Here is a 23,645-nt window from a genome sequence, read left to right as displayed (position 1 = left end):
TGTCTACGAGCGACGCCAGCATGATCGAGCAGTTTGCCAGGTAAGATCTGCTTCAAATAAAACCTTATTTGCGTTTGATGTTTACTTTCCTTGTAGCCTTGCTAGCACTTCTGGCTTGGAGAGCTTGCTTACCACTGTCGAGGACGAAATCAAGAGCGCTGAATCTGCTGCTGGCTCGAAGAGGGACTGGACTCCCCCTGCAATCCCTAGCCCCCCTCCCATTCCTTCTTGGACACCACCACCTATTCCTTCTCCCCCTCCCGTCCCTACATGGTGGGAGAGAGATGTGAAGGATTGGGAGCCCCCCGCGATCCCTACTCCCCCTCCCGTCCCTTCGTGGAGTCCTCCTGCGATTCCCTCTCCTCCTCCCGTCCCTACCTGGAGTCCTCCTGCGATTCCCTCTCCCCCTCCAGTCCCTACTTGGAGTCCTCCTCCCATCCCCTCTCCTCCCCCCGTCCCCACCTGGTGGCACGGCGACAAACGCCAAAACATTGCGTCCGAGATCACTAGCCTGGTGAGCAGTGCCGTTCAGCAGGGCCTTATGAGCCAATCCGAAGCTAACTCGATTGGTCAAATTGTCAAGTAAGTTGTACTTCATATACGTCGAGAAACTTTTTTCTGACATTTAGCAAACAGCGTTACCGATCCTACTGACTTGGCGAGTTTGTTGACCACTATCGAGGGCGAAATCGCAGAGGCTGCTTCTGGTGCTTCACTTTCCAAGCGCCAGGCGAACGTTACGTCGGAGATCGAGAGTCTTGTCGCCACTGCCGTTGCTCAGGGTGTCATCTCCCAGACTGAGGCCAACGTCATCGACCAGATCTGCAGCGCTGCCTCCTCCTCTGAGCTCCAGAATTTGCTCACCTTGATTCAGACCGACATCAAGGGCGTTGCTTCTTCCTTGACTCTCCCCGCAACTCTTCCCACAAGGCGTCAGGCGAACATTACATCCGAGATCGAGAGCCTTGTCGCCACTGCCGTTGCTCAGGGTGTCATCTCCCAGACTGAGGCCAACGTCATCGATCAGATCTGCAGCGCTGCCTCCTCCTCTGAGCTCCAGAATTTGCTCACTTTGATTCAAAACGACATCAAGAGCGTCGCTTCTTCCTTGACTCTCCCCACTACTCTCCCCACAAGGCGCCAGGCGAACATCACGTCGGAGATAGAGAGCCTTGTCGCTTCTGCCGTTTCTCAGGGTGTGATTTCTCAGACTGAGGCCAACGTCATCGATCAGATCTGCAGCGCTGCTTCCTCCTCTGAGCTCCAAAACTTGCTCACTCTGATTCAAAACGACATCAAGAGCGTTGCTTCTTCCTTGACTATCCCCACCAAGCGCCAGGCGAACGTTACTACAGAGATTACAACCCTCATCGCAGATGCCGTTTCTGCAGGTATCATCTCTCAGAGCGATGCCACAGCCATTACTTCTGCCCTTGCGTAAGTCTACTGTTTGACGTCACTGCGTATCGCTGTGTCTTATATTATCATTCCAGGTCTGCTCCCTCTGCCCAAGAACTCCAGAGCCTGCTAACTCAGATCGAGACCGACATCCAGAGCGCCGCTGCTTCGCTCAAGTCGACGCCCACCAAGCGTCAGGATGCTGCCACCGAGCTCAAGACTCTCGTTTCCACCTGCGTGCAACAGGGACTTATTTCTCAGAGTGCTGCCACCGTCCTCGACTCACTCATCGAGTATGTGCAGCCTTACGTATATCCACGAGATGGTTTACTAATATCACTTTTTAACTTCAGCTCGGCTTCCTCTGAGGGTCTCCAGAGCTTGATCAACATCATCGAGGCTGATATCAAGTCGCTTTTGACTGGATCTACTGCTGGCAAACGTGCCGATCTCTCCAGCGAAGTCACCTCTGAAATTCAGAGCACCGTGAGCGAGATCGAGTCGCTCTTGCAAAGCCGTGATGTCGCACTTGACTAAACGTTCTTCGACTAAACGTTCTTCACGAGATATACCCTTTATAATGCAGAGATCAGTGGTTCAACTTGCTTAATTAGTTATGGGGCACATTCGCATTTATCTACGTCTTTATTTATCAAAACAACGAAGCTTTCTGGCCGGTTCAGCGGCTCTATACCCTTTCAAGTCTGTGTGCAACTATAAGCAAGACTAATAAGCAAGAGTGGAAGAAGCGGAGCGATGTAGTCTGCTATGATGCTTTACATAGCATACGGTACGGTGCTACTAAGCCAATCCAGTAATCCGCATCGACTTTTTCAGCACCGCTGTCCACAGCTTTACTATGCCATTGTCATTGGTAAGCAAGGATTGTATCATTGCGTTGGAGAAGGCATCTTCCACTATTCACCTGCTTTCTTTAGCATTGATTCAGGCGGGGATATCCACAAAGTCTAGGACGAGCCCAAGCCTCAGGACTTGCAGCATCATATACGATATACGTTTGAAGACAAGAAAAGCACATTGGATGATAGGGAGAGTGTAATCACAAATGTTACCGATGTAGCAGCGTACGAATGTGTTGTATCTGATTCGAGAAAAAGGAAGCTTGAAGATCAATGACTATGTTAGATTGAATGATTGAATATGATGGCCTCCACGTTAAGGAATATCTTGAGATCTGGACAAAGTATAAGATTTAGTATCGTACATAATCAAGAACAAGGAAAGAACCATGGTCACGCTGTGAAAAGCCAGCGTAGCCTACTGGCGAGGAGAGTTGTGCGATCTGTGGTTTCACCAAGCATTTTATCTTATAATGGTTTTACCAATACACGTTCCATAGGATGTACAACAGCAAACAGCGGAGAAAAAAGCCGAACATGAACGATGCCTAAGTAGTTAAACGGGTGACCTGGACGTTACGAGCTTGATAAGTAGCACCATTTGCTGGACCTGGAGTCCCAGAACTCCCTTCCATCTAAGCATGCGTATTAGATCTAGTCCAATACTACGTTATTCTAACGTGAACTCACCTGGAGATTCACGATGCTGTTTGATGTTATCGGTTTTTTAGATCATTTGAGCACGACACACAAGAAGAAAAAATCTACTCACAGCCACATCGGTGCTCCATAGAAGTTAGCAGCAATATGAGTTGCCTCCAGTACGTTGTCCTTATAATATTCGATGGAAAGGTCTTGCGTATTATTCGGGATCACTCGGAGGACGGCCTTCAGAGAGTGGAAGGAGTAGTCTCCAGGCCAACTGACGATAGTCGTGTCCACTACGGTTGAGGTGTTGAATGTGTTGAACCAGCTGTTGTTGGTACCTATAAATTTGAAAGGCTTGAAAGAGACCCCAAGTCATTATCACGCTATTGCATACCTTTCCATTCGCCTATATCTGCTTCAGGCTAATGGTACGTCACCTTGAGCAAAACAATCGAGCACAGTAGCGTTAGCGCGAACATACCGGCCAGCCATTGACGGCAGTGAGCCAAAAAGCGGGCCAGCACTGCAAAAAATGTTATTATTGGTGAAAAATAGAGCGATGATGAATACCCTTACGCCAACTGCAGTAGGAGAACTAAATTCACCCTCGACCTGGTATCCTACAGCGTCGGTTCCATTAATATTAATTTGCTCCTTGGCGTGAATGGCGCCGGAGAAATAGTTGATAGCGGGATAAGGAGCAGCGGTGCTGGGAGGTTGACCAGTCACTGGAGTAGCTTTTAAGGTCAGTGTTCCAGATGCAACGCTGATGCGGGAATGGTCAGTCGAGTTGCCAACCATGCGTGCCGCTGTAAAAAGTAATTTATATTCATGCCATCTACTTGGCCAAAATTCGGTCATACTTACCTCCATTGTGATCAGAGCCCCAGGGGTATAGGTAATCCCAGTAAGTCTCCAGCTCGCCATAGCTATTGAAAGAAGAGGCTGGGACCTCAACGACATCGGCACGAACGATGGAGACCAGCAGAAAGATGGGTAGGAAGAGTGGGAACATATCAAACTGTCGTTCTCCCGAGCTTGAGCCTTGAAGCTCATTTTTATATGTCGCAGCGCACTACTTAGCCGAATATTCACCTCTGGCCCGGGCTTGATCAGCTGTTGATCCAGCCAATATTATGAGACTCGGAGGACATGATGGAGCTTCTCTGAGTGCCATGTATAGAGTTCCTATTCGGGATTCGTCGGCATACGACATGCTTTCCACCTGCTTTCCACTGTCCTGTATTACCACTATACTATGCCTGATACGGGTGCGAGGTATGGAGCAGGAATATTAGAAACTTTGAAGGTTGTTCAGTAAAGTCGGTCACGGTGCGCTGACATAATCCACTATCTTTGTGGCTGTGTAATCTGACCCACGATAAGTTCTTGCGTCCGTCGGCGCTAGTTTTCTCTGCAAACTGTCTGCAACAATGTGGACAACGCCAGAACAGATATTCCCAACCACTTATTTTGAGCCTATGATAGCGCGTGATCACACCCTGGGCATCGTCGCTCCCGGTGCTGCCTAGCAGCGGCCCGTACCAAATCCCAGGTTAAACACACATCCAGTTGTTTTGCATACATAAACAGCCTACACTAACATGATTTTATTTTTCCTGGCTCACCAAGTACGAAGTCTTCGCAGAAATGAAAGCACTTGCGTTTATACTCCTCTCCATATTTTCTCAGTTTTCGCGTGTTTACGCATTGTCACCGGCCTTCATAGACTGCCAGCTTCAAAAACCCGCATCGTCATCACCTTTGGAAGGATGTCCTGCAGGCACTCTCTACGTTTCTCCGAGCGACTCACGCGCAAATTATACCAGTGTTCAGCAGGCTGTCTTATCGCTGTATGTCCTTTGTGTGTGTGATAGAAGCAGAATATCCTCTTATTTCGGTGGTATGTCTACAGACCCGACTCAGGCGATGCTACAATCCTTGTCGGGGCTGGCGAATACTTTGAGATGGTCAACGTCACACGAACAGATCCCTTGACACTTTTGGTATATACTGCACTCTTGTTGGCAACCTCACCTTCCTAACATCAACGTTAACGAACAGGGCCAACTGGATCCCTCCACGGCATTTGATCCAGCTGGTAATGCATCTACTCGCAACCTTGTACAAATCTGGAACAACTTATATGTCAAGGATAACTTGACCGACGAAGAGACAGCAACTCTGACCGTGGCACCCGCCGGCCAGCCTTTCGGCAATGTTAATTTCAGAGCTTATAACATTGACTTTGAGAACCGTGCTGTCCGTGTTATTTTGTATCGTTCCCTCGTCCAGGAACTTACCTATATCTAGGCCAACTACTCCATATCTCAAGCTCTGGTGACATCAATCATGTATGCCAATGCTTCGTTCTATGGATGTGCGTTTGCAAGCTATCAAGATACATGGTACACGGGCCATGGAGCGAGTACCTACGCTGTCGATAGTATTATTTATGGTCAAACAGATTGTAAGTTTTTTCAAAGTTCATTTGAATACGATTCCTCATAAAGCATGCATTTAGATCTCTTCGGGTTTGGCACAGCGTAAGACAATTTCTTAGTTCTATGTTGAACCATGCTAACAAGATAGATAGATGGTTCCAATCCGTCACGCTTGCTAACCGTGCTTGTGGCGGAGGTATAACAGCGTGGCAAGGAACCAACGATACCAGATACGGAGCTTATATCTCCGACTCTAGAATCATACGGGTATGTACGCCATAACTGCTATGTTGCATATCTCACAACTTTACTATTTCAGTCACCGGACGCGAACGCTACTACAGTGACGGACTATTCGTGCTACCTGGGTAAATACCCATTCTGCAAATTTAGTATGGCCAAGTGGTAACAGGATGAAATTTTCAGGTCGTCCTTGGAATGTTCTTGCTGTAGCAGTGTACCTTCGAACGTATATGGATGAAAGTATTCAACCCGTAGGTTTCACTCCCTGGGATGGCGAGTGCGTACCCGTTTTCCTCGATGACGGTAGCAATAGATTGACTCCACCACCAACAGAACCACGGTCCCAAATACAACTTACTATGCAGAATATGATTCATATGGTGAGTACTACTCTTACAGAGTATAAGGTCGGTCGGCTGATTTTTTTTTGCCGTAAGGTTTGGGAGGGAATACGTCGGCAAGGGTACCACAGGATCACATCTTGACAAACATACAAGCACAAAACTTTACGATGGATGATGTTTTCTTGGGTAGACCATCGTGGATCGATTACGAATATGTTTATTGAAGCTACAATCATGATAACCTGGATAGCTCTTCACTCAAATCTACGGACTTTTGACTATGCTGTAGTCTTGTATACAAAAAGTATACGTATCTTTTCAGTCTGGATAGCTTTGCCTAAGTATATGCTAAGGTAGTCAGTGTCGAGTTCGAAGAGCTGAAACAGAAAGACAGGGGAGTTCTACGGTCATGTGACCGCGACGCGTTTGCGGGTTCAGCGGAGAATGAAAAGTCGAACCAATATCTTGTTCCGCCTCGAGGCTTGTCCGTCAATTATCTGCTGTCCACAGCTTTTAAGCCACTCCTTCGGCCTTGTCTGTCTTGTTGTTCTCCTGGAAGGTATCATTATATACATATTCTCTGCCTTTTTGTTACAATGACTACTATCGGAGCGGTCACGAAGCAGATAGCTGCTCTCGAAATCTCCTCAAAGAAACAACCAGGGCCTTCGCGGCCTGGACACATAAAACAACCAAGTCAAACCAACGTCTCCAAACTCTTGTCAAAATATGCTGCTCCTAACCCCCACGCCGTCAAACCCACACCTTCATCGATTTTGCGCAACCAGACAAACGGAACGAAGCCTACAGCGTCGTCCACTAAAAACGCCACCACGTCACGGAAAGGAGGACTTGATATTGGTAGTTACGATGGAGGGTTTGAGCTTGATAATGAGAAGAGGGGAGAGAAAGTCTACGGGCAGGCTGCTGTAGATCTTGCCCTGGATTCGAGTACTTCGAGGTATGTGTAAATGGCGAGGAATTCGGTTTGTCTCACACGTCGTTGTAGGCAACCCACTCGCGAGTGGAGTCTGCCTGCATTTGATATCGGTCGGCCACTTGGGAAAGGGAAATTTGGTCGTGTCTACATGGTCAGGACCAAGGTCGAACCTCATTACATCCTTGCTTTGAAGTGCCTCTACAAGTCGGAAATTGTTCAATCACGAGTCGAGAAGCAGATTCGGCGAGAAATCGAAATTCAACAGAATTTACGTCATCCCCACGTCTTGCGTCTATATGGCTACTTCCACGACGAAAAGCGGATTTTTTTAATGCTCGAATTCGCAGGTAAAGGAGAGCTCTACAAGCAGCTCAGCAAGCACGGCTGCTTTTCGGAGAAGAGGAGTTCGCGGTACATTGACCAGATGGCGGACGCGCTGTCTTACCTGCATTCGAAACATGTTATCCATCGCGATATCAAACCTGAGAATCTGTTACTTGGGATAAATGGTGAGCTGAAAATCGGTGATTTTGGATGGAGTGTCCACGCACCTGGCAACCGTCGCATGACGCTTTGCGGTACTCTTGACTACTTACCGCCAGAAATGGTGGAAGGGCGGGAGCATAATGAGAGGGTTGATCACTGGGCATTGGGCGTTTTGACTTACGAATTCATGGTTGGAAACCCACCTTTCGAGGATAGGAGCAGCGTCAACGGTTAGCTCTATTTTGTCCTCGTGTATTCCAATATACTAACATGGTCTGTATAGCTACCTACCGACGAATTGCCAAGGTGGATCTGAGAATACCTGCACATATCTCGCCAGAAGCTAGGGATCTTATTTACAAAGTAAGAAGCTAGGAAGTTCACAAGGTCCATGTGCTCACGTTCAATCCAGCTACTGAAATACGATCCCCAACAACGGATAGCTTTGTCCGATGTGTTGAAGCACCCGTGGATTGTCAAGTACCGGTCCAAAGGGACATCAAAGAGTACTGGCGAGGCGTAGACATCAGCGCGATGATCATTTATCCCTGTTTATGCGTACCCAACTTCAACGACGTGTTGATAGACTGGACTATGGGTCTGCGTTAGTGTACAAAAGAGGCCTTTAAGCTCAAGTTCAGGTGCACCACATGTACATATCACAATTCCACGATTCCTGTACTGGTACACTTGAGACATATAGGGCAGGACAGTAAGCACTGACAGCATACAGAAGTAGCTTTTTGTGCATTGATGTAATACCCAGTTCTTGTTATCTTATTTTAAACCTGCTGTACAGTATATCGTAGAGATCGAAAAGAAAGAATTATTAACAATTTTCATTCCATGGTCTACTCAGAATAAAAACCGGTGCACAACAGTATTATCTATACTAAGACCCGAGCTACGACCTCATCATAACTGCGCTACCAAATGACTGGCCACAGGAACCGCGAGGACTAGGTGACTCTGTACCTCGCAGATTAGTAGATAAGAGAGGACATGTCTGAGCGGATACGGTTGTAATCCAACAGACCCTCAATGGGACCGAGGGCAGCAACAGCAATCTGCCATGGTAAATGTCAGATACGTATAATTACCTGGATTAATGAACATTGCTTACGTCCTTATCCCAAAGGTACTTCTGCGCGACACGCTTGATTTCATCGGGCGTAACAGCATCAACTGCGCTTTCGATTTGTTGAGGCGTCATGCGGCGTCCAGTGGTAACGAGCTGTCTGCCAATGTCTTCCGCAATGGCTGTGGTACCATCTAAACTGAGCAATAAGCCAGCCTTGAGTTGACTCTTTGCCCTTTCGACTTCGACGTCAGTAGGCGCCATGGACATTCTGGTCCATTCCTTCAAGGTGAAATGAGTCATATCATCGAGGTTCATCACGTTTTCTGAAACGAGATAGATGCCCCAAAGACCGGTGTCAGAGTAGGAAGTGGAGAAGGACATGAAGCTGTTCGCGAGGTTGTTGGATGAGATTATGTGGGAGAGGCGGGAGGAGAGGAGGGGAGAGGCACCGAGAGAACGATCCCAGTTACCAAAGATGGATTGCATTACGAGCATAGGGAAGTAGTCGGGCGAGCTCCAGCCGACACCCTCGACAGCGATGGCAACGTGAGCGCAAGGAACATCATCGTCACGAATACGAACGTCTGCACCAACAAAGCCAGACTTAGCATGTGCAAGCTTGCCTAGAGGGATGGGGTTCGAGGAAACGGGGAGAGATGAGAAGTGTGTTTCTGCGAGCTTCACTAGCTCTTGGTGGTCAACACCGCCAGCACCAACTAGGGACCATGCGGTCAGTGGTGTAGTTGGTTTTGATGTACGAAGAAAGGTCATCGCGTTTGATTGAGAGGATATTGGCTTTGGGGCCGAGGATAGTCCTGCCAAGAGGCTGGCCTGAAGACCTATTAGTTGCGGAGGTAAGGCGACGTGGGTTTAAGCTCACCTTGGTAGGCAACAGCATGCAAGTGGTCAAAAACAACTTCCTCAAGTTGCTTGTCAACCTCTTGTTGCTCCCGCAAGATGACATCTCGTTCTCTCTCAACTGCTGAGGAGTCCAATTTTGAGTTTTGCAAGATATCACTGATAATGTCGACGGAAGCAGCAACGTCCTTGCGGAAACTCTTTGCGTAGTATACAGTTTGCTCTCGCGAAGTATAAGCATTCAGATGCGCGCCAAGGTTCTCGACCTGAAGCTCGAGAGCAGATTGGCTCCGTCGGTTGGTGCCTTTAAAAGCCATGTGTTCAAGGAAGTGAGCGGTTCCATTGGTTTTGTCGGTCTCAGCTCGTGAACCAGCATCAATCCATACACCGACGGTCGCTGTCTGAGCATGTGAGTGAGCCTCTGTCGCGACCGTCAAGCCATTCGGAAGCGTTGTAACTTCTGTAATGGGTGAGGGAACGTTTGCAGCGGTCGCGAATGACCGTAAAGACCTCTGAGAAACGAATAATGGGTTAAAATCTTGTTTTTCTCTTGAAAAGAGACAAATGATACTGACAGGATTGCGCGCTGCGCTCCTGAGAACACGCCCAAGCGACGCCGACACCGTTCGAGAGACCATTCGGAATAGATTGAAGGTTTGCAGCAACTCAAAATATTATACAAGTCGGAAGTTCTCGGTCGCAGGACACGGCACTGGCCGTCAATCATTCGTTCTCCGACCCGTCTCCGCTGATTTCAGAGCTGTCACGTGAATTGTTATCGCGCTTTCTCTTGAGCGCGTTCAAGTTTCGTTACTACAGTATCAAGCTTGTCTCATTACCGTCTACTACACTTATAAGTTTAGCTGTATACAATGTGATGCAGATTTTATCTTACGGGATATCAATGCCTCCTCCTCCACAGTTCCTCCGGCTACGGTAATGAACAGACTAACTGCAACTCCAACAAGCGACGTGATTACTTCGAAGATTATAATGTCGCTACGCACCAGTCTGGGGTCTAGTAAGTTATGCAGTTTTCTGATATTATATGCGGGAACTGACTTGATTATCATAGAGTGGGTCAAGGCGCTTCAAGGCGTCGGTTTTACTCGGAGTGCACCGAGGCTTCGACTGCTTCCCACATCTATAAAGCCTGCACACTTCATCCTTTTGTTTTCATGATTACATCGGCAACTTCTGGTGTCCGAACCCCCGACATATTCGCTCAACTATCTGTTAGACTAAGCTCACTATTGAGACACAGACATATAAGTCAAAGGTTCATATCGCGACTGGTATCAAAAGTTTCGATGTCTACGATGACCAGTTCCTCGTCAGACTGCTACGCTCCAGCACGATCACTCTGGTTAAACAACCAACTTCCCCCAGACTTATTGACGAACTTAAAGCTCAGTGAAAATCCTGATCCTGCTGTAGACTCATCTTTCAGGATTGGTAGTGTTTCCCAGGCAAGCCTCTCAACGAGTTATATGTATCGCCTTTTATGTCATTGCTTACATTTTCAGACATCAATCGGTTTGTCTGCTCTAGCTGCCGCGTACTTTCACACTCTACGGACAGGAGTAGAACAAGAGGTTAGCGTAGATGCTAGGCATGCTACTCTAGAGTTTAGTAAGTGCTTTACAAGTTATCATACAATATATTGTTCAGAGAGCTGTTTCCATAGAGAGTGAAATGTGGTACACTGTGGAAGGCAAGCTGAGTGGTTCTGGCTCGCTTTGGGATCCAATTGCAGGACTTTACAAAACTGGAGACGGCACCTGGGTTAGAGTGCATACTAATTTCCCCCAGTGCGCCGCTTCGTTAATACCTTTGACCCCTATTTAATATTATTGTAGCCACCGCCAAGGTATCCTCGATATCCTTGGGTGTGAGGCAACCCGAGAATCTGTTCAGAGTGCTCTGCTCAATTGGAATGCAGTGGAATTCGAGAAAGAAGCTGCATCTCGCAACATGTGTGCTACTGCCCTTCGATCCTTTGACCAGTGGGATAAGCACCCGCAAGCCTTAGCATTGGCGAATATGCCCCCTGTCTATCTGGTTAAAATCGGAGAAGCACCAAAGAGAGAAATTAAGGGTGACTTTCAGTGTCCCCTTGATGGCATACGAGTCCTGGATTTGACTCGTGTGCTTGCTGGTCCGACATGCGGCCGTACGCTGGCAGGTGGGTGTCTAACTTTGCATCTATCAAAATCGGTTCACAAAGATCGTCTTAGCCCATGGAGCAGACGTGCTGCTTGTTACGTCGGCAAATCTTCCTGACTTGCCTCAGCTTGACATTGACACGTCACGAGGAAAACGGACTACTCAGTTGGATCTGGCACTGCCTTCAGACCGAGAAAAGCTGATATCTCTCACCAAAGATGCTGACGTCTTTTTGCAGGGTTATCGACCAAATGGTCTTCGAGAAAAGGGTTTTGGACCAGAAGATCTCGCACAAGCGCGTCCTGGCATTGTGTGCGCAAATCTGTGCGCATATGGTTGGGAAGGCCCTTGGAAAGATCGCCGTGGTGTACGTACAACATGAGTATGAGTGTATCTTGATCTACTTTTTTGACTACGAAAACAGTTCGATTCTTTAGTCCAAACCGCCACAGGATTCAATGTCGCCGAAGGTCGAGCTTATGCGAATTATATGAACGAAGAACAAGTATTACCTAGGCCCCTACCCATGCAAGCCATAGACCACGCATCAGGGTATCTCCTTGCGTTCGGCATCAATGCTGCTTTATGCAAGACAGTCACGGTATGTATTGTATCCTATCACAGGCCACTGATTACTCAGAATTGCCACCGTTTTCTCTATGTAGGAAGGAGGCTCATGGGAAGTTCGAGTTTCTCTTGCCTCCGTTGGGCAATGGATTCGTTCTTTAGGCTTAATTGACGCAAAAACTGCTTTTGGTCAAGGGCCTCCTATACCTCCTCGAACGTTACCACAACACCCGGAGATAGCTGATCTTGCTGTGACTTTCCAAGAGTCTGTCGGTGATAAGAACGAAGCGTCTGAACCACGAAGAACAATGACAGCTGTCAGACATGCCGCTATACTTTCCAAGACACCCGTCAAGGAAAACGAGGCTCCGATGGGGCTTGATCGAAACACGCCTACGTGGCTTTGAGTTTGTGTTTTCGGGTTGATATTCTGTTGGGCCACTGTCTCAACCCTTTCGAATGGGATGTTCAAGTTGGTTAGGTCCTCGGTTGCAGTAATTTTGTCATATTTGAATAAAGAAACGCAATTTGATTTTCTTTCGAAATTTACAACATGTGAATACTAGTGTTCGAATCTGCAGCTTGAAATTTGTTTCCCCGGTATGACTTGTGAAAATCTGTGCCCTCCATTACATAATAGGCGGGATGAGTACGGATCCCAATTTCTGTTCCGTCCGAGTCCCGAGCCTTTCTAGTTGTTAATTATCATGAGGCCCTCTGCTGCCCGATTGTTGAATATCCTCGTGCCAATCAAACGGTGAGTACATTGACAACTAAGACCAGTTATTAGGATGCTGAAATAGAAGCTGTAAAGGGCGGTGGACTACTCTGTTAAAATTCGTGTTAATCCTCAACAGACTGGCATCGACCTCAATGTCAAACATTCCATGGTTAGTTGACATTTCCTACGTACATTCATTTAATTTATAGTACGCCATCCTCCTACCAGAATCCTTTCGATGAAATTGGTTAGTAGCACACTGGGGTTTGTTCTCAAGGTAGTCATCCTCACTTCCTGATTTTAGCGGTGGAGGAAGCTGTACGGATACGAGAGCGACTAAAGGACGCTGTCAAGTCTATCAAGGTGGTCACCATTGGCCCATCGAAATCAGCAGAGACTCTGCGTACAGCTCTTGCCATGGGTGCCGACTCCGCTATTCACGTCGAGATCCCAGACTCTGCCCCACCGCCAGAACCTCTGGGTATTGCAAAAGCCCTCAGAGCAGTCATCGAGCGTCAGAAAGAAGGGGTCGACCTCGTTATTCTCGGAAAGCAGGCTATAGACGACGATGCAGGACAGACGGGGCAAATGCTCGCTGGACTTATGGGCTGGGCTCAGGCGACATTTGCGAGTAAGGTAGAGGTGAACACGGCCGACAAGGTGGCCAACGTCACGAGAGAAATAGATGGAGGTCTGGAAGAGTTGAAATGTCAGCTACCTCTTGTTGTAACCACAGATCTCCGGTGAGTTAGTTTTTCAGCACGTGTATGAGCTTCTTTCTGAACGGCCTCCGTGGCATGTCTGCATTAGCCTTAATGGTATGTGACCGGTACTATGTTGAGGCTCGCCCCCCTATACTTGACGTTTTCATAGAACCTCGGTATGCCTCATTACCAAACATCATGAAAGCCAAGAAGAAGCCTATTGAAAAGCTTTCTGCGACTGATCTTGGAGTGGACCTGACCCCTCGCTTGGAGACCCTTAAGGTGACAGAACCGCCGAAACGCGTTGGAGGTGGAAAGGTAGGTCGTATCAACGTTCATGGATCTGCCACAGTTCTTAAATCTCCGGTTATGAACAGGTGGAAAATGTGGATGAACTGATTGCCAAACTCAAGGAGGCTGGAATCACCGCTGTAAAGGCCTAAAGCCATTGGTGATGACGCGATGACGGCCCAGGCCGAGAGTGCGTCGACCACATGTATCAATGGCTTTCCTAAGTCCATTTCTAGTATGCAGTAAAGTACATGTCTGAGTGGGCCATCATTTGTGGGAGTTTTAAGCAAGAAATATTAATGTTCACGTAGTGAAACTAGTAAACGAAGAAAGCGAAACAGAGAAAGAGATGCTACATGGTGTCAGATGCTGAGATCGCAGAAGGGCAAAGTTATGGAGATGAAAAGATGGGTGCAAGTAAGATCATGCAGTTGCTGGTGCGTGGGGGGATACGTTTGGTACAGAGGTACCGGTTTCACTACCGACTCCCTGGAATTTAAATATTAGAATTACTATTTCTTTGATTTCGAGAATCAAAACTCACTTTGGAACGGCAAGCAGGACAATTATTGCGCCCCGTTTGGAGCCATTTATCCACGCAACCTTTGTGGAAGGCATGTCTGCATACTAGGACACGTAAATCCTCTTCAGGACGGTAGTCATCCAGACATATTAGGCACTTAACGGGATCATGCAAGGCAATAAGCGACAAAAGGATGACGAGAAAAGATATCTTAACGTACTCTATCTACGCAGTTTGAGGCAACTTTGTTATCTTTCTCATATTGTTGTAGTAAGGATGCTTTGATGACCTCCAATCCTGACCTGTCGATTTCTTCTTTGGTGACAGTGGGCGGCTTAACCTGTCCAAGGAGCTCGGCTAACTCCCTATAAAATAGGTAGTCAGCATTCTACATCACCGACGGATATCTAAAGGGAAAAATAACTCACCATAGAGCTTCAAACGAGTCCAGATTACCTGCACCCGTAATGATGTGATGATCAGGTGGATAATATCCTATATATATAAAATCATATCAATATCATCATCATTCTACCAATGAAATTGAACGTACCTCCAATAACGTAAATTAAGAATGTTCTCGACCCGGGGGCGTCTGTTGCTTGTGCTTGAGCCGCACCTCTTCGCCCAGGTCTCAGATTCCTGAATGCATTAGCAGCGCGCGATTGCCATGAACGACCACGAGGTGTGGGCGAATCACCGCTGTTCTCTCGCATATTCTCAGGCATGTTTTCAAAGTCATCGAAATCCATGTGGCCATTTTCGTCGTGATTACCATCGGGACCGTCACCTTCAGGCGCATGAGCATGATCGTGCTCGCCCCTCTGGTCCATATTAACCGATTGAAGACCGACCACTATAACTGGTACAACCGTGTTCGACCTATTCTCATTGGTGTTTGGGTGTGCGTCCGTCTCCCCAGTAGCAGACGGTGTCGCAGCTGTGGGAGCAGAGTGGGACTGGGGGATTGTACCAGAGGTCTGTGCAGACGCCATTGGTGAGAAGAAAGGAATACCCCCGTTTTGAAGACCTATGCCTTGCCCTTGGGGCGAGGTGATCGGTGGGAAGCGGAACATTCTCCACCAATTGATGCCACCTCCTGGGGTATGTTGAGTGCGAGACGTCGACCCGGGAGTGAGATCAGGAATAACGTTCGCGCCTGCATCAAGGTTTGCATCATGCTGGCCACGAGATCCTTCCAAATTAGTATCTTCGCCCACTTCAACTTCTTCACCCTCGCCTTCTGAATCCGAAACATTTGCAAAGGGGGGAGGACGATCACCCGCCAACTCGTCTGTAACATGATCTTCCGTTGTACCATTGGTGGTGGCAGGAGACTCCTCTTCAGATTGCCGCTGACTGGAGTTCTCAGCCTGTGCGGGAGGTGAAGGATTGGTGTCTGTGCCACGTGTCAAGGCCACTCTGAGATCAGCTTGCAGATCGATTAAGAAACGTTCGAAGCTATCTGGTGGCGGCAGTGAAGGAGCTATCGTTTCAGTCTGTGGGGCTTCCGAGCCTGAGCCCCCGCCAGATAAGGGAGACGTGGTGGTAGGATTAACAGTACTCCCTGGGGTGTTCGTTTGAGGAGGAGGGGAATTGCCAGCACCATTGTTAATCCCAAGACCAAGATTGAATGCTCTAGCCATCTCTGCGAGCATAATCTCCCTCGCATCCATTGGGGTTCCATCAGGCCTGGTTCTGGTTCCCAGATCTGACTCACCATTACGAGAGCCAGGTAAACCTGCACCTCTCAGACCCAAGCGATCTCGAAGACTACCCCAAACGTGCCTCATCCTATCACGTGAATTTTGCCCTTGACCTGATGCATGCTCATTGCCGCCGAGACCTAGTCCCGAAAACGAACCAAGTCCGCCAAGTCCTGCAGTAGGTGTAGGAGAAGTAGGACGATCGGAACTATTTAGTGGACCTTGCGTGGGACTATGCGGAGCTGAATTACCTGGAGATGGAGGAGCGAGACCTGAAGAGAATATGGGCTCTGATGACCCTGTTAAAAGGGATGCAGCCGTGGCCGCAGCGGCGACGCTGCACGTAATGAGTTAGTGTTTGGAGAATCGAAAAGATTTAGCATCTCATACACACCTTAGAAGAGTGCCGAGAACGTCGATGCTACTGGGCGATAAGGATCCTGGAGAAGAATTGTTATCAGCGGCAGGACCTGAACGGTCAGCGTTGGCTGGAGCGGGAGCAGAGCTAGACGGCGAAGTTTCTGTAGTGTCCGATTCTGCACGTGAGGAAGCATCACTGGATTCGGTTCCTGACGAAGTAGCTGACGAAGGTATATCACCCGCTGAAGCGGAGGAAGGGATTGATGAGAGCATGCTAGACGGTCGTGGTATAATAGCAGAGAGCCTATTCCGCATCGAGCTTCGTTCACTTGATGGCGTAGGAGGAGCGAGAGACGACCGTTGGGATCCCAAGGGAGGTACAGAAGAAGCTCGAGGAGACGAGCGTGAGTTGACGTTTGCGTTTGTATTCATACCGGTCCGCGAAACATCTGTGGTGTGGACTACACCCTGAACAACGACAAGCGTACCTGGAGGAGGGAACTGACGTCCTTGATGGGTGTGGGCATTGTCTGTGCCAGGTGCAGGATTGGATGGAGGCGATGATGAAGGGATGGACGTCTCAGTTTCTTGGTGCTCTGGCTCCCGATAAGAACTCCAGTCTTCCACCGTCACAGCATCTGTAGTGGTATCACGAGATTTGATCGACGGCCCAATGACCACGTCATCATCTGTTTGAGCATCTAGAGGTAGACCTTGTGCCCCAGACGACTCAGGCTTTGATTCAGAAGGATCATCGACTAATCCAGATTCTCCAAATTCTTCAGAGCGTCTACTTGGGGCGCCAAGATGTTCCGTCGTAGAAAACGAGGATTCAGCGGGTTGAGAAAACGGTAGAGGAGAGACATGCTGCGATGCTTGAGATTCTGCGATATCGATGACATCCTCTACTATGGGCTCCTTTTCCTTTTCTTTGCCTTTGTCGACGATGGAAGATAACGATTGAGATGACGCCGCCTCAGCATCCTCAGAAGCATTTGCTGCAACAGGAGGAATAACATCGAGAGGTGTTTCTGACGTTAGGCGATTCAGCTCGTCGGGGGATTTAGACAATCTCCTAGACGTCCGCCACCATTTTCGTGATGCCTGCGTGCTGGATACTGCGCTTTCTGTCCGTTGACGTCCAGCACTTATAGACTTCGAGCTGGAGAGTTTCATGATGGTTCTTTGGATTGACTGGCGACGAGTACGCTTTGTAGCTGGAGAACGAGCACCATAGCTCTCGCCTTCCCGAGGAGCTGAGTCGCCTTGGAACGCCTCGCTGGCCTGCGAGTTCGTTGTCATTGATGGAGTTTCCGGGTGAGAATGAGAGTCCGGGCTACGGGTTCTGGAAGTATTTTGTCCCATTATCGCTGTAAAATTTGGATGTCGGGTGGATGTTTAGAGCAAATAGAGCTTTACAAAGAGAGTTGTCAGACAAGTTGGGTGTTTAAAAGCAGACGTAGAATTATAAACAAGAAAAGCCGTTACTTATTGAGACAATAAGACGATTGTAGAAGATGGAAGAATACAATGGCTTTTCCACAGCGCACAGCGTAGAACGATGATGGTGGTTGGGGAACGACGTTGGCGGCGATGAGTAACCCTTAGCGCTGGAAACGACGCCTCACTCGGCAAGCGCCGGATTAGTTGCCACAACAAGACAATGGCCCGCGCTGGGGCTCCTCAAGGAAGAAACGCGGGAAAGGCTATCAGGAATCGGGTAAAAAAACTCGTATTATAGAGTTGTTACAAGCATTAGACCTCGACGGTTCAATGTGTCCGTATAACCCGGATTTCATTCAAGTATGGGCCCAATTTAAGTTGGCCAACGATCCTGTTGCAGTACATCTCCACACAGGCTCATTTGTACCATTCCTATTTCTGCTGAGAATGAATCCGTTTTCGCTGGAGGCTAAGAACGTGTTCAGCAGGAGACGGTCTGGCTCTTCTTCAAGGTCCACGTGTCTCGGCTCGGGGGTTATGTCTGTCAACGTTTCGGTCGCCATGAAGCTAAAGCTGCGATTCCCTGGCGGCTGGCATTGGGACACCGTAGGATCCTGCGGGGAGTCTTTCTTGGGTTGATGGAACAGCTGGTTGCACACAGTCAGTTAAAGTCGTGTGACTAAAATCAGCGACATACCTGGACTGGTGTACCCTCTACCGGGGCTGCCTGAGACTGCAAGGCGATTGTTCCGCGCGAAGGCCCACCAGCAAGGATACGGTGCACCTGATCGAGCTATACGGACATCAATTAAAAGGTGTCTCGTGTTCTAGAGATAGCATATACTTTATTGTGTTTCATTGCCCCCAAGTAAAACTTATCTTCTTTGAGTGAACGACTGTCGCCAATGCCATGCATTCTGATGGCATTTAGTAAGAGTTCCGAAGGATTCATATTATCGAGTTCATTCACGAGGTTTCCTTCAGACCTATTAATTTGAAGAAGGGTGAGAATTCGAGCTCTTAATTATAAGGATCACATGCTGACCGGGTAACTTTCAAAACTGGTGTGAGGCTTGTGAGCCCCGAAAATTTGACACCAACGGTAGGTGTGCTGGCACCTTCGCGATTTGTCAAAGCTATACCCACAGCCCCTGACGAGTATATGTTCTTGTCGTGAAACAATGTTACCGGCCTACCAGTGACAAAAGGTGTCCAGGAAGCAATGAGGCCAAGCTTTGGTATAGTTTCAATAGCACCTAGGTAAGTTCCACCCCTAGACGAGCTGTTCACTGACTTTGGTAGCATTTGGAAAGTTGTCTAAACAATTTGAGATGCCTTCTGGTGCGGTATCAGATATATATATCAGTGTGTTAACATCGTGGATTCTGTACGTGCATCGGTATAAGTACTATATAGGCTAAGAAATCACTGAGCACGACCTTGTGGACTGTAAGCCTTCGGGGAGAATATTATCCCCGGAATGCTTGTCCCATACGTTTTCCCAGTTGATGTCTTCCTTTCTGATGTTTTCTAGATCCAGAGTTGAAGCCGACGGTAGACTTTCCTTCTTCCTGAAAGCATGCCACCGACCAACTTGGGGTGGCACTTGGCCAGGAATTGTCGACCTGAACGAAGCAGAAGACTTCCTATCAAAAGCGGAGACAGAGCACGCAATCAAGCCTTGAGAATGAAGGCCAGGTAATGGAGCTGAGAGGCATCCGATGTGAAAAGGCGAAATACTGGTAAGCCGAGAAACGAGCGTTGAGAGCTCTGGCGCGTTGGCAGAAAGGGTGAAGAGGACGTTATCGTTGGAATGGTTTGCAGCTATCCTTGATAGGTGTGATAATATAGATGCTGGTGTACGTGCTAGTACTGTAGATGCGTGGATAAGCATCAAAGCTGGAGTATGTATATTCGAGACAAACTGCTGAAATCAAGGATCGTTTCCGCGTCCGTCACGTGAGCAATGGTTTTTTCCACTCACTCAGCGGCAGCAGAGACCGCAAAGCTTGACTGGAGCAAAGTCAAGACGGTGGTTCCCTTCAGTCTGCATCGCACAATTTCTATACAATCCACTATCAAGGAATTTCTGTTCGTCACTTTCAGCTGATTAGATATTCCTAGCCATGGAGAACCAAGGCGGTGGTCTGTCGCCGTCTTCATTCGATGACTACAACGCAAAACTTCAAGCCGCTGCATTGAAAGCAACTAAATATGCACTATCTCTTCCTTCCGATCTTACTTTTCATCAGACCATGAATTCTGACCTTGCCGAGGACCTGGATTCATTCTCATCAAGAGTACTTTCCATGGCCAATGATCTACTGGCTTTGGTGGAAACAACGGGGTCCTCAAACAGCACTCGCGCAAAGGGCAAGATGAAGTTAGAAAGCCAGGATGATGTCGTAGATAACTTTCACTCATTGGTGGTCGATTCAATGGATCAGTTGTTGGAGCGGACCGTGAGCTTTACATGGTCAATGAATAGATAAAGATCTAATTAAATGTCAATTTACATAGGATACGTGTCTAGACGAGTTCCTGGGGCGCAGAAAAGCACCAGCCATAGCCATCAATCCTACACAGCTGCCATTACAAAAAGTGGGTAGTTTTATTACATGTAGTACTCATAATCTTATCACACCTAAAGTCGCACAAACCTAACGCATCGAGAGGCCGTTTGGACCCTACATGGCAACATGCTTCGCATTTACCCAAGCCACAGTTATCTTTCAAAACCAAAGTCGATAATACCGTCGATTCACCATGGCATCCTACATTACGACATAAATACAATGCACAGGTTCCTCTTGGTTATATTTATCGTGATTCCGAGGAGGACGCTGATTCAACAAAACTGTATGTGCTGTAGGCTCATAGTATATGAGTACTAAAATCTGTGATCTAGAAACTTGCACCCTTATCAGTATGAAATCAAACATACACCTTACCCGCCGTCGATGTTCCAAATCCGTTCTCCCCAACCTCCTAAAATATTGGAAGAAACACCGTTGTCGTGGGTCTCTACTTCAGCTGATTTCTCCGCTATGCTAGAAAAGCTCCGTCAAGCCACCGAGTTGGCAGTGGACTTGGAGCATCACAGTTACAGAACGTTCTCTGGCTTCCTCTGTTTGATGCAGATCAGCACGCGGGATGAGGATTTCATAGTGGACACTCTGGCATTGAGAGAAGAACTGAGTGAGCTCAACGAAGTTTTTACGGACCCACGGATCGTAAAGGTGGGTTCAGTTGGTTTTATTTTATTTTGAAAAATTTAATTAGCCCACTGTTTTAAACTATATCTAGGTGTTCCACGGAGCCGAAAGCGACATCGTGTGGCTTCAGCAGGATTTCAATCTTTATATTGTCAACTTATTTGACACTTTCCATGCTTCCAAGGCAATAGGTATGTACATCCCACTTTACAGCAGACTTTTTCTTACGTCGTGCTATTCTAGGATTTCCAAAACACGGTCTTGCAAGCTTGCTCGAGATGTATTGTGATTTCACACCAGATAAACAGTACCAATTAGCTGACTGGCGAATGAGGTATGTGCTTCTCGTCAGTTACTTGTCCAGTGTTGCCCATGTAATGTCCACGCTGCAGGCCCCTCCCGGATGAAATGCTTGCTTACGCACGCTCCGACACTCATTACCTCCTTTTCATTTACGACAATCTCCGAAATGCACTCATCGACCTTGCTCAGTCACGTGCCCAATCATCGCAGAACGAATCTTCCTCTGGGCCCGCAGCTGATCCTGCTCACGCGCTCATTCGTCAAGTTCTTTTTCGTTCTGAAGAAACTGCGCTGCGCGTATATGAGAGAGAACTGTATGATGCCGAAGATGGAAGCGGGCCGGGAGGGTGGGACGGGTTAGCACGAAAGTGGAATAAAGGCACACTCATGGCTTCTGCGAGAGGAAGTGTGCGGCAAGAAGTTTATAGATCTGTTCACGCGTGGAGAGATAGAGTGTCTAGAGAGGAGGACGAGAGCACAAGGTTGGTCCCTTTTACCAAGCCACTTGTTTCGGAGTCGTACAACTTCGGAGCATAGCATACAGTTGCTAACATTCGTTTGTCTTTTTTAGGTATGTATTACCCAACCACTACCTTTTTCAACTCGCAGAACAGCCTCCATCGGACATGCCTGCATTACTGGCGTTTTTCCAACATGTTCCTCCTGTTATCCGACGTCGTGCAAAGGAGCTATTGGACTCAGTGAGAGATGCAGTAGCTCGCTATGGCGGTAGTAATGCCACACTTATCGAGAAAACGGAATCTATTACGATATCGGAAGATACAGTTATCACAGACTTACCGTCCCCAAATATAGTGGATCAAATTGGGAAGCCTGCGGTGGAAGCAGCCATTTCAAGGCTGTGGCCTAGTAGTCGGTATAGCCATTTCATTCTAAAACGTCAAACTTATGAAATCATTTATAGCAACTTCCACGAGTTCAATAACAACACAGTCATCTTCCCTACTTGGGTCTACCGCATCCAGCAGCGTGAAGTCTAGACAAGTCGCATATTCTGCTCTACGAAGTTCGCTTTTTGGTCCCAAATTGACTCCAGCGGTGAGCTATTCTATCCCCTAACTATGGCCTCGTGCCAGATTAATGACTCTCATCTACTTACTCTTCCGTCATCTTCCAGGTTCCACCATCGGATGTAAACACTCAATTCAAAGATATCGTTTCGCGCATCCACAGCACGCTGGTAATTGTACCCTCGGCACCCAAGGTATTTGGGTCACGCGATAACCGCCTAGCCTCATTTTCATCGTGTTCCGATCTAGATTGTATCCCAAATTGTGGAAACCACTGACCAAAAAGTCGTGCAAACGGGCAGCACACTTACTGCCACGGCTACTAAGACTGCTGCTATATCACATACGGATTTACATCCTAATGGATCCGCAGGACCAATGGAAATCCCTTACGTCCCTCAGCGTCAGCGGCAGGCGAACTTGAAAGATGAGCCTATCGATGACTCAATTGTTATCGTGGGCCAAGCCAGGCAAAAGAAAAGAAAGCGGCCGAAAACCCTGAATGCACATGAAAGGGAACCTGGAGCTGCCCCAGATGAATCTGATGCAGGAGCACTGTCAAACCCTAAAAAAGCCAAGAAAGAAGAGAGGGAGCAGGCAAAGGAGATTTCGACTTCCAGCCCAGACATAGAACCTTTCGATTACTCTGTCGCTCCGAATATGCTCGATAACGGACATCTTCCTCGAGAGGGTATAAATAAGCGTAACTTGAAAAGGGCGCAGAAAAAGAATAGAGGTATGTCATGTGACGTAATGATACCACTTATCGGCCGAGTTAACTTTGAGCGATTGCAGAAGCTGCGATAGACTACGGCAATTTTCGTGCCCCACCCCAGGCTTATCGGGAAGTCAAAAGCGGGAACAAGACACATACGTTCAAATAGAACATTCCTTGCATGCCTTTTTGTTCTGTCGAGCGCTTTATGCGGCATCAGGAGTTGATCTGATCCGTTTTACATCATTTGTGGCAAGGCTTTGGAATGTCTAGAGTGCTGCAGGACCAAGCGTGCTGCGAAGTATTTGCTAGTATCGTGGCCGGAGCTGGCACCTCATGGCGTTAACTCGCATAGTACAATACGCCTGAGATATGCCTGAGAACGAACAGCCACATTGCAGAATTTGATCGTTACACTTATAGAGATCTATAGCCTGAGAATGCTCACAACTCTACTACCAGTGATACAAACACTGTAACACGGTACCATGGATCATGGGACTTGTAGTGATTCTGAAAAAGATCTAATACCTGATCTTTTCCTTGCGTTTGGTAAGGCGTAAGGCATGCAATCTACTTGTCCGAATCAACCACTGGC

At 47.8% G+C, this 23,645-nt stretch overlaps 9 protein-coding genes across 9 annotated transcripts; 6 read left to right on the top strand and 3 right to left on the bottom strand.

The window, feature by feature from the left end:
* Positions 1–1,188: 1,188 nt before the first annotated feature.
* Positions 1,189–2,542, top strand: SERLADRAFT_469986 (uncharacterized protein; the record flags this gene model as incomplete). Its single annotated transcript, XM_007319427.1, has 4 exons — positions 1,189–1,437; positions 1,494–1,691; positions 1,752–2,272; positions 2,337–2,542. Coding segments are annotated over 3 exons (631 nt in total), but the record flags the coding sequence as incomplete, so codon positions are not given.
* Positions 2,541–4,218, bottom strand: SERLADRAFT_416098 (glycoside hydrolase family 16 protein; the record flags this gene model as incomplete). Its single annotated transcript, XM_007319426.1, has 8 exons — positions 2,541–2,593; positions 2,647–2,701; positions 2,949–2,964; positions 3,031–3,244; positions 3,301–3,328; positions 3,388–3,429; positions 3,477–3,715; positions 3,774–4,218. The coding sequence occupies 8 exons, from the start codon at positions 3,919–3,921 to the stop codon at positions 2,541–2,543; spliced, it is 795 nt and encodes a 264-aa protein (XP_007319488.1).
* Positions 4,219–4,556: 338 nt separating this feature from the next.
* Positions 4,557–6,161, top strand: SERLADRAFT_439032 (carbohydrate esterase family 8 protein; the record flags this gene model as incomplete). Its single annotated transcript, XM_007319425.1, has 10 exons — positions 4,557–4,759; positions 4,822–4,912; positions 4,971–5,168; positions 5,220–5,376; positions 5,431–5,452; positions 5,503–5,617; positions 5,670–5,718; positions 5,777–5,870; positions 5,927–5,973; positions 6,031–6,161. The coding sequence occupies 10 exons, from the start codon at positions 4,557–4,559 to the stop codon at positions 6,159–6,161; spliced, it is 1,107 nt and encodes a 368-aa protein (XP_007319487.1).
* Positions 6,162–6,608: 447 nt separating this feature from the next.
* On the top strand, positions 6,609–8,196 carry SERLADRAFT_356547 (uncharacterized protein; the record flags this gene model as incomplete). The annotated part of the gene is made up of 3 exons (XM_007319424.1): positions 6,609–7,593; positions 7,647–7,726; positions 7,776–8,196. The coding sequence occupies 3 exons, from the start codon at positions 6,909–6,911 to the stop codon at positions 7,884–7,886; spliced, it is 876 nt and encodes a 291-aa protein (XP_007319486.1).
* QCR1 (core subunit of the ubiquinol-cytochrome c reductase complex, QCR1) lies at positions 8,179–9,987 on the bottom strand (the record flags this gene model as incomplete). Its single annotated transcript, XM_007319423.1, has 5 exons — positions 8,179–8,430; positions 8,487–9,133; positions 9,162–9,275; positions 9,325–9,814; positions 9,878–9,987. 5 exons carry the CDS (start codon positions 9,938–9,940, stop codon positions 8,347–8,349), a joined length of 1,398 nt encoding a protein of 465 aa, XP_007319485.1.
* A 532-nt stretch (positions 9,988–10,519) lies between these two features.
* SERLADRAFT_416095 (uncharacterized protein) lies at positions 10,520–12,575 on the top strand (the record flags this gene model as incomplete). The annotated part of the gene is made up of 7 exons (XM_007319422.1): positions 10,520–10,771; positions 10,829–10,934; positions 10,990–11,113; positions 11,162–11,487; positions 11,540–11,835; positions 11,893–12,069; positions 12,134–12,575. The coding sequence occupies 7 exons, from the start codon at positions 10,613–10,615 to the stop codon at positions 12,440–12,442; spliced, it is 1,497 nt and encodes a 498-aa protein (XP_007319484.1).
* A 136-nt stretch (positions 12,576–12,711) lies between these two features.
* On the top strand, positions 12,712–15,689 carry SERLADRAFT_469975 (uncharacterized protein; the record flags this gene model as incomplete). Its single annotated transcript, XM_007319421.1, has 11 exons — positions 12,712–12,792; positions 12,850–12,925; positions 12,985–13,003; positions 13,061–13,499; positions 13,567–13,574; positions 13,630–13,778; positions 13,838–14,240; positions 14,296–14,430; positions 14,495–14,639; positions 14,703–14,769; positions 14,828–15,689. The coding sequence occupies 7 exons, from the start codon at positions 12,743–12,745 to the stop codon at positions 13,901–13,903; spliced, it is 807 nt and encodes a 268-aa protein (XP_007319483.1).
* Positions 15,690–18,156: 2,467 nt separating this feature from the next.
* On the bottom strand, positions 18,157–19,677 carry SERLADRAFT_439026 (uncharacterized protein; the record flags this gene model as incomplete). The annotated part of the gene is made up of 7 exons (XM_007319420.1): positions 18,157–18,252; positions 18,302–18,430; positions 18,481–18,576; positions 18,628–18,769; positions 18,829–19,016; positions 19,078–19,168; positions 19,223–19,677. 7 exons carry the CDS (start codon positions 19,675–19,677, stop codon positions 18,157–18,159), a joined length of 1,197 nt encoding a protein of 398 aa, XP_007319482.1.
* A 117-nt stretch (positions 19,678–19,794) lies between these two features.
* On the top strand, positions 19,795–23,518 carry SERLADRAFT_450051 (uncharacterized protein; the record flags this gene model as incomplete). Its single annotated transcript, XM_007319419.1, has 12 exons — positions 19,795–20,245; positions 20,304–20,384; positions 20,434–20,642; positions 20,692–21,022; positions 21,090–21,189; positions 21,242–21,332; positions 21,391–21,783; positions 21,873–22,174; positions 22,227–22,360; positions 22,440–22,526; positions 22,582–23,068; positions 23,128–23,518. The coding sequence occupies 12 exons, from the start codon at positions 19,910–19,912 to the stop codon at positions 23,214–23,216; spliced, it is 2,640 nt and encodes an 879-aa protein (XP_007319481.1).
* Positions 23,519–23,645: the final 127 nt, after the last annotated feature.

Source organism: Serpula lacrymans (assembly GCF_000218685.1).
Source record: "Serpula lacrymans var. lacrymans S7.9 unplaced genomic scaffold SERLAscaffold_8, whole genome shotgun sequence".
Taxonomy (NCBI): Eukaryota; Fungi; Basidiomycota; class Agaricomycetes; order Boletales; family Serpulaceae; genus Serpula; species Serpula lacrymans.
Note: the sequence above shows the minus strand (reverse complement) of the source record. Positions and strands in the feature narration are given on the sequence as shown.